At 55.1% G+C, this 9,681-nt stretch overlaps 1 protein-coding gene across 1 annotated transcript; it reads left to right on the forward strand.

Moving 5' to 3' along the window:
* Nucleotides 1-5,328: 5,328 nt before the first annotated feature.
* GLRG_08196 (uncharacterized protein) lies at nucleotides 5,329-5,646 on the forward strand (the record flags this gene model as incomplete). Its single annotated transcript, XM_008098881.1, has 1 exon — nucleotides 5,329-5,646. The coding sequence occupies one exon, from the start codon at nucleotides 5,329-5,331 to the stop codon at nucleotides 5,644-5,646; it is 318 nt and encodes a 105-aa protein (XP_008097072.1).
* Nucleotides 5,647-9,681: the final 4,035 nt, after the last annotated feature.

The following is a 9,681-nucleotide window of genomic DNA, read 5'->3' on the forward strand; positions in this document are numbered from 1 at the left end:
ATGCGATACGGTCACTCGTACGAGTTGTTTGTCGCCCGGAAGGCGGATCAGAGAAGGAAGGGGTGAGAGGGGCAGAAGGGACGAAAAAGGGAACTTTGGACGGGCCTGCCTTATTCATTCATTAATTCATACATCCATGATCGCGGTAACATCTTAACCACCAGCCTTACGCTCAAGTACCTCTTCACTAGATAGGCAGTTCAGCTCAGCAAAGGTAAGCATAGGTACCCACGTCGTATAAGGAATACGAATGGATATGGATTAAGAGGGATAGGTGCTCTGGCCACCTCCACCAGGAGACAAGGACTTTTGGTCCTCACTCGTCTCGCCCGGGCACGGGCACAGACATGTCACCATTGATTAATTACTCTCCCATCTGAAGAGGTACCTCATTTTTCGTCTCACCACACTCGCTGTGTCTGCTATCGTCACACTTGACCTTGACTCTTGTAGGCGAGTTGAGGGTGACACAGCGGCGTGACGATTCTCCCCCTTGTAGCAAGCGTCGGGAGCTGTGGTAGTGGGCCAAAAGGTGTGCCCTATCAGGCTTAGTGTGTATAACCCGCGGAGACGCAGCTGGCGGGATTAAAAGGCCGGAGCAGGGCTGAGAGGCGGCGACCTTGACGAGTGAGAGACACAAGAACCATGTGTGTGTACGGATATGTACACGTGAAGGGTTCAAGAAATAAATGGTTGACCAGCGCTATCAATACCATTTATTAGCCCGTGAAGGCATGAGGGTAGATTCCCTCCTACAACACCACGTAGTGGGTTTCTTGCGTTCAGATGGCTCCATATGCCATTTATCTGACTGCGTCCGCCATGGAGTGAGTATAAGCACAGTATGTACTGGATAGTACGATGTAAGTCCACGAGAAACGGGTAGAAAAAGAAATATCAATCACATCACACAGCTTCTTGTCTCAGCCAGGCAGTTGTTCGGCATGGTCTTACTCACACATGATCGATCACTCACGAAGAAGAGGAAGAGAAAGAGAGCATGAGGTGTGAGAGAGAGGGCGTAGGCAAGAGCCACGATCGAGAAGGGTGTGGAAGGGCAACAACGACCCACATCTTGTCTGCCGCCCAGCATTTCGAGCAAGGGTCGTGTGCAACGCGGGTATTCAATTAATCATTACCGACACCCCCGTCCCTATCCGACAAGGGGTGGGAAGAGCGTTGAGGTGGGGTGTCATCTAGCCCTGCTGGCCTTGCCTGCCCTGCACCTTCCCCCCTCTCTCTCTCCCCCACCCTCTCCCCTTCTTCCCCCTTCCCACTCCTATTTGACGGGAAAGGCAAGAATGATGGTGGGATTGACGTCGGGCACGTACCGTTTCCCTGCTTATCGTAGGGAGGGCCAACCCGCTTCACCTATAAAAAAAAAAAAAAAAAAAAAAAAAAGGAAGAAGAAATGAAAAAAAAAAAAACACACCTCAACCCTCTCTGGCTGCCGATGACCAATAGAACGGCTCACACACACTGTCCGCACACTGCACACTGCCTGCAGAGACAAGGCGACACATGCGCTCAGACACTCGATGACATTTGGGCCAGATTTAGCAAGACCAACAGGTTTCTGCTCGCAGGTACGGATACTCCGTACACTACCTACCTACACTACAGGTCTTGCGGGTATTATGGCCCTGCAGCGTGCCCGAGGACGACAGAGTACGTACCTAGCCGAAGCCGAACCTTCCACCGCGCCTTCCACAACGTCCAAAGACGTGCGAGAGTCGCAGTTGCCAGTTCGTTGCGGTTGCACCTGCGGTTGCACTTGCAGTTTGCCCGAGTGTGGGCGCCATTCCTCCAGTACTCCACAATGGCTCCCACGGCTATCGACCTACAATGTGCACTACCTCACTTGCCATACCATGTTTCTCTTCCGGTTAGCTTGGCATTCACCTCACCTCCCTCTTCCGCTCTCGCTCTCTCTCCCTCCCTCTTCAGTAAGGCTCATACAAGACGCCAGATTACTTACCTACGGATGCCGGTAAATACATCACAGGCTACACATGTAAGAGACCCGACATCTCGCCCAAGTCCGCAGCTTGCTTATTCCCAGGCAGGGCCACAGTGCACGTACTCAACAGATGGCACGCATACCTGCCGCGCTTAGCCCAATGCAGACACGACACACGATAATACTGACGCACAGTGTAGGGCTTTGTTTCGCCAATTCCCCTGTCGACAATGATAACCATGGCGGCATCACGATATTTGCCAGTCAAGGCCGAGCCAACCTCTGCGGTCGTACAAGACCTCCCCGTTGTTGCCAGCTCGCCTACCACCTGCTACGGAGCCCAAATGATTCATGCATGCCTTTCTTCAGAGCGGATAGCGCTCAGGAGACTGCTCGGCTTGTCTTGGCAACAGACCGCGCCATCAACTGGACTGCCTACTCTGGAATCCGAGACGTGGTCCTCCGGGCATGTCAATATCCATCACAACCCCATTCGCCTCCACGGAACGGAACGAGCTCTTTCAATATTTGTGCTTGCTTTTTGGCGTCGTGCGAAATGCCTCCTACACTAGACCGTCCAGTCCTCACTAGGCTGCGTGCGTAGTGCGCCGGCACCCTGTCCTGGTGTCCAATCACAGAAGCTAACGGTCACGGAGATTTCGCCGCCCTGACATCCGTCCTGTCGACCCGCCCTTGGTGGCTTGCCCACCGCTTGCATACATACCATCCAGTCGTCCAGACTCGCCAGGTCTGCGCACCACCCGAAAAAAGACTATTAGGTGAAAGACATAATACCTAGATGCACTTGAAGCGACTTACAATGCAGTGAGGGAAGGGGCATCAGGGGCATATCGACCACGTCTAGAACCCTCCGATGCGGTACAACCCCCTGAGGGTGAGCACCGTCACCTGTCTATATCCGCCAGTACGGGATATGTGGCGCGCTACCAGCACAGCACCAGCGCGTCACGCCCCTTTGCTCAGCAATCTCGGACTGGTAAGTCCGGTGTGCATTCCTGATGAGGCACCTCACTTCAACCAAGGCCAAGCATCTGTCGCCGACTCAATGATTAAATTCTTCACGTTATAACGTTGCCGTTCGAGGAGATATAGGCATCACGTCATGTTCATGAACTCGACTACCCACGAACCAACCACCTCCCCGCGTCGTGTAAAGTCGACGCTCCGAACATTGTGCTCCATGGGGAATGCCAACACGGGAGGAAGTGGGCGCTAATTACTGTGCAATACCAGCAACAGCCGATACCTCTGTCGGCTGATCTTGAGTAACTGACTACCTTATGCAAGGTTGGCCATCAGCCGTCTTTCGCCCTATGAGGCTGGAACCCGCCCACCGCTCCCCGTGTATTGGCCACCAGTGCCCGAGGATGCGCATGCATTTCAGGGCGGCACGGCTACACAATGATTTGGTCTAGGAAGCGAGGGAATAGTACTGACTTGAGCCTTATTAGGCCACGTGCATCCTCATTTCTTTTTCCCTTCATCGACCGCCCCACGGACAGCCGAGACTCCAGTTTATCCCAGCCCAGAAGTCGCTTCTCCGAGGCAGGCATTGCAATTCCATGCACTCGACAGTCGTGTCTTTGCCGGAATCATCGCTAACCTCATTCCCCTGGGTCGCCCCTGCATTGCAGTCATGCCAGCTCACAAGTTGACGAAAGTCGATGCAGTCGCCAAGCGACATAACCGACGACGCGACCTAGCACACATCCTAATCACTCATCGCCACGAGTCCGGCTCGTTCAGCTCGCAACTCTGCATCCAGAGGTAATAGTCATCGACTTGCGTAAAGCCAGCCACCCATCCACCATTTGACCAACCTTGAGCCAAAAAGTGCACGTACCTGCCTAGCCAGCGACGGAGTCTTCTCCGTCTGGCAATAACCCCCGGATATTTGAGTTTCAGACACTACCCTTAGCACCTCCTAGCGGGAAATCTGTTGCTGCCACGCTCTGTCGTAAGCATGACAAAGCGCTCTAGTGAAAATGGCTTCTGTCCTGGATCCTGCTGTGTTGAGGGGAACCCACAACTACGCCGCACTTGTCAACAGATTACATTGTGCTGCGGTAGAGGCGCGTTATCTCTGCACCTGACTTGAGCTGGCTGCGTCCCTCCCTCGCTGGAGACATGAGATACGAGGGTAGACCGTCAGCCCGACAATGTGGAGACAGACTAAGGCGTGAATCGGACCCGATGGGTTGCCCTGTGTTCCGGTTCCCGTTGCAGCGCTGTTCCCTGCCCATGCACTGACGGCCAGAAGTCTATTGTGCCTACGCACTGCGTTATTGATTCGTTATACATCAATGGGCCCGTGGAGATTGAAGAGACGGCGGCTTTTCTCAACGTCCCACAGCTTCAACAACAAGCGTTCACAAACACTGGAAATGTGCCGGCACGGACGACGGGCACAGCACTAGAGGCGGTAGTCCAGCTCGACGACCCCTTCTCAGCCCTACAGTACACAGTCCGGGCCCTCGCTAAGTAGCTTGGTGCCTCCAACTTGGCGTCAATCTTACGACAGGGGCTCTCCCTTGTCTGCTTGCGCGGGGATAGTCCAAGATCCTGCCCGCACGTGCCTCTCGCATGTGGCCCGCAACCAGACGTTGTGGTGCCGAGGGCAGCACCTTAACAGAGCCCTCCCGCCGTTGCAGCCTATTTGGTTTGCATGACAGGTTGGGCTGGTGGTCGGTCATGGTGTCGTCGGAAATACGCTCGGCCGATGATAGCGATCCTCTGATGGGTTTCCCCAGTTCAGCAACAAGTCATTATGATGCCAGCTTACGGCCAACTGGAAGCCGGTGTTTTACCAGCCACCTCTGAGCGGCCCATCTTCGGTGCAGGGGCTAGATCAAATCCGGTGCGAATTTGCGAACATTAGGCGTAGGGCAGAACGGAAACCCGCCATCACGGTTGGGAGACAGCAGATGGCTCTCCCGCCATCTTTCTAGCTCGCATCGCCGAATTGTCACGGACGCGCTAATGACTGATGATTTGCAAGCATGCCAAATCGGGACCCAGCGAGCCGGCAAATCGACGTGGACGTCCTGACAAGCAGCCACACCACCACGCCTGTACTTCTGTCGTATTGGTCTAGACATTCAGTGTCAACGAGCTGCTCCATCGATTCGGGGCATGGGGGAATGAATATTGGGAGGCTCGAGGGTGTTTCCGCGCTGCCCCTGATTCACTCTTTGTCCAGGCTTTGTCAGTAGTAAATTAGTCACCGCATACCCTAACTGCTTCTAGTGTAGGCACGACGTGGAACCTCTGAGCACGTCAATGTGTCATCAGTTATGGAATAATACAACCTGGCAGGGTATCAGTTCTGAACGTTACAGGTGACTAACATGGGCTGGACGAAAGAGACAACGATCTGCGTGGCCTTGACGACCTCCGCGGAAGAGCAAAGCGTGCATGCTATCTATCTGTACGTACAGCCCGGGGCCGTAACGGACACCCTTGGCGAGGAGCAGCACGCCGGACTAACGGTCGTACCCTTCGTAGTATGGGCCTCAGAGCGTCGCCACCGACTCTCAAACCTCCGCTACCAGACGCCGCCATGCTTCACCACGCCTCACGGGCTGCACGTCACCAATACCCACGACTCGTCTCCATGGACATGTCCATGTCTCCACATTTCCGCCGAGAGCTCCGGTGCTAGGTGATTTACCAAACACGCAGCAGCTTCTTTCTTCGAGGGCCAGCTCCTATGTATACTGTGCACCAGACTGAGGGTCCAATGCCCATGTTAATCAGCATGACCGCACAAGAGATGTGCGAAGAGGAATGTTCCACGAGAAACAACAACGCCACGCAGGCCTTGACTACTACCGCGTTCGTCCTTGTAGGGCGGGCGAGCTGTGTTGCCCCCCTAGACGCCATGCACACTGTACCGTACGGATACAGACTCGGTACACTAGGAATTACCTGTAATCAGATCCTTGAAGGGCTCGGTGGGTTTGCCGGCCCTACCCAGGCCATGCACTGGGGACCCGAAGAAGGCTGTGCAACGGAGCGCGATGGGGCACACTGGAGACGCTCAGGATGGGCAAAATGGTCACGCCTTCCGGAATAGAATGCCCTCCGAGTCCCTATGTCCAATAGGGCGTCCAGATCACGACGGCATGAAACATCATCAACTTTCCCTCCACTGCCATGCACCAGTAGCGCACGATTCAAACGATGCAAGCTCCATTCGTCCCCTATCCTATCATAGCACCTGCTTGAATCATGACCCCAGGACCTCGCAGAGGGGGTCAATACAGGACGCACCCACCCTTCATTTGGGCACCGCGACTTCAGAGGCCGGTCTGCCACCCGCCCCTAGTCGTCACTCTGCAACTGCCGAGGCGACCTGATCGTCGACTTGACCCAACAATGAGCAAGCGAGAAGAAAAGGAGATGAACTACTACTATGGGAGGCGTACATAGACGGCGGATTTCAGTGTGGCTGCCACCAGCTCCTTAGTCTCACATCTTGAGCCAGCCTGACGAATGGTAACGGTCAGGCCGCTTTCCGCATCTCAAGCTACTACCACTATTTTCAGCCAGAGCTTACGCCACAACCTCGCTTCTTGGGTATGTGTCTACTGTGTACGTACGAATACCTAGGCGCGGACGAGTACAAGCCGCGGAGCAATTGCAACGCTCAGTGACGGTGAGTGAAGCATCACTATTGCTTTACTAGCTGTTCGCCTCATCTCCCATACATAACAGCTTTATAGGTCAGCAGTTCTGGAACCATGAGGACGGCCTTTTTCATTTCTCGCTGCCCTAGTCAAGGGCTGGAATGTCCCCGGCGTCAGGTACAGAATTCGATGGTCCGCTGACAATGCGTGACGTGGGAGCCATCGGCTTCCTCCCAACCGACAGTTGCAACATTCCGCTCGTAGGGCGAGAGGTACATTTCAGGAGCCGAAGAACGCAATGCCCCCAAATTTGACCAGGCCCTCCTCCCCGCCGATCTTAGCCTTCCGCCCGACGAGATCTTCCACTCTTGGAGGCGACGCCGAGGCCCTGTCCCAGTACGTGCGTAGCGTATTCTTCCTTCATTCTCGGATCCCCCTGTAGGATGAATACACTACGTTCAAGTAGTACCGTACAGTATGAATGCAAGTGGGTGACGATTTTGTTCCGTCTCGCCAACAAGCGACCCAATGGCTGAAAAGCCCGACTTGGGAAGGCTACCACTGGCCAACGGCAGAGCCGCGCCGGCGATGCTTTTATCAGCATTCCGGAACATGCACAATCACGGCGTCCTGTCACGGATGTTGTAACAAGCCCGCACTTGGCAGGATTCGCCTCCGGGGCTGGTTGTTTGGCCGAGCCGTTCGAACCAAGCAGCAGCAAGACCGCTCAGGAGTCGGAAACCATGCTATTATTACTCCTCCTGGCGCAGCATGCCGGGTGAATGTGGAACTCGGTTGGCTATCAAAACTGGGCTTACCAGGGGTATTACATATTGTGTCCCAAAGGATGCTGTACGTATGATAACATGGGGGCACAAAATTGCGGCGGCATGGCAGGACACCCGAAGCATAGGTAGGAACAGGACAAAGGGGAGAGTTTCTCTGCGATATGTCACTGTCTCCTCCCAAGTGGCAATACTGCAGTGTAGGTACGGTACCAAGTCCAACGGGGAGGGGAGGCGGAGCATCGGGGATAAACGAACCATGGCTCCACGGTCGCCGCCCAAGTCCGGCAAGTAAGCAGGCTGCAGGACGCTACCGCCCCCTGGCACGCCTCGATGTACGCCAACCGAGCTTGAGTCTTGGCTCGCTTTACTTGACGGACGGGCTGGTTCCACGACTGATGGAGGCTGGACAACTACTCCAGGGCATTCGCGGGAGGGAACGTCCAACGGGGAGGGATCGTCCAGGCGAATGGGGGGGGGGGGGGGGGGGGGTAATCAGGCAAGGCGCAGAAGATCCTGATGATCATGTCATGTTTTGACTTGTTTGGTGGCACTTTTGCGCGTTGCAGCAAACGAAACAGAGCCCCCTCTCTGGTCTCTTTTGCTGTAACCGCGTGGGGTGAGTTTCCAGGGCACTGCCTTGGGTGTGTACCATTGCATGTTGTCTTCCAAGGCGTTACCGGTTGCCAATGTACCCGATCAACAAAAGGATTGGACTTCGATGTTCCCGCCCTTTACCCCCCCTTTTTACCGCCCCCAATCCCTATCTACGGATACCGTGGGCGATGTTGGTGTGTTGGGGGGTGAGTAAAAATGGAAACGAAATTGTCGGGGTCCCGACAACGATCTTGAGCCCCAGATGGGATTCCCGGATTGAACTCTGAAGACGAGCTTGTTGCAACGTCGCAGATGACGAGGCCAACTGGGGATTGCGTCGCACGATACGCAACCAACCACGGTGGCGCGCGGCCTTTTTGGAGAAGGTCGACTTCGGTTCGTTGGGCTCACGGAGATGTTGGAGTGCCGGCCATTGGCATCCGCGGGCCCCTCCTCAACTATCCCCTCCCTTTCGTATCGACAACCTATTTGCCAAGACCGTCATATCGAGCGAATTCCCGTCCGAGGATTGCCATCTAAGACACCCTGATGGTGGGAGTGAGTGTATTCAGAGAGATACTTGGTTTAGTCTTTGCTTATCCTGCCTTGGGTCCTTAGCGAGACTCTAGCGCGCGAGCGCGCGTGTGTGTGTTTGGCCGAGCCAAGGACACGTTTGCCCAAGCCCGTCGACTACTCGATGTCAAACATCCAGAGTGATTGGTCTACGGCCGATCCTCGCCGGGAAGGTTATAATACCAACCGAGACAAAGGCCTTTTACCCATCTCGGAGCAATGAGATTGATAATCTTTTGCATGCCGACAGTATCATATGTTCGTGACACCATGATGACGATTTCATGTTCGTCTTCTAGTTACGGAGAACGCCTGGTATTGGCGTAGCGTGGTCAGGCGTGCCAGGGTCGTCGAAACGCACTGCGCCTAGTCATCATATGACTTCTTCTCCAAGCAGCGATGTCATCAGCCCCTAAGACAATAGAACAGAGGGCGCAACCCTTGGAGACCTGAGATCGGTCCCCCAACTGCATCAGCACCGGAAGCCTCGCTTCCTAGCCAGTCAAGTCGGCACACAAGCTCCTATGTAGTGTATGGATAGTTACCGAACCCTTGCATGGTCGGGATGGTACGAAAACGCTCAGGGCCTGGTCCGCTGAAGCATCCGGAGGCAAGCCACCGCACGTCAAACCAAGCCCTACGAGAGCTGCTATGCTCGGCGTCAGCTGAGACAAAGTGACCTGAACTGGGCTGGAATTCCGCCACTAGCTGGGCTTTTCATACAGCCCCATCGTTATTGGGCGGGCCTGATTCCTTGGCCCGGAGGCCCACGATCGAGCTTCCGGCCGGAGGTGTAACCCTCGGTCCACGAGCTAGGACTGGCAAGGCTGGTAGTTCCTGGGGAAGCGCCGAACGGCGCCGCCCCCCCTGAGCCCTCATGAGGACCCCGGCTGCTCAGGTGCGAGAGATTCGGCTTCGTCAGAAGAGGTTCTCACAAACCGACCCTCTCACTCATCCCGGGATGAGGCAGCCACGCGGGTTCCAAAACACACACCGCCGGTCAACACTGCAAGCTTGGGTGAAGTGCCAATGAGAAACCGGCAGCGTGCTTTTCTTGGCAGTCTTTCCTCATTGCGAAGGATCGTCGCTGGTTCGGCATGGGAATCTCGGCCGCCAC

This window comes from Colletotrichum graminicola, assembly GCF_000149035.1.
Source record: "Colletotrichum graminicola M1.001 genomic scaffold supercont1.37, whole genome shotgun sequence".
NCBI lineage: Eukaryota > Fungi > Ascomycota > Sordariomycetes > Glomerellales > Glomerellaceae > Colletotrichum > Colletotrichum graminicola.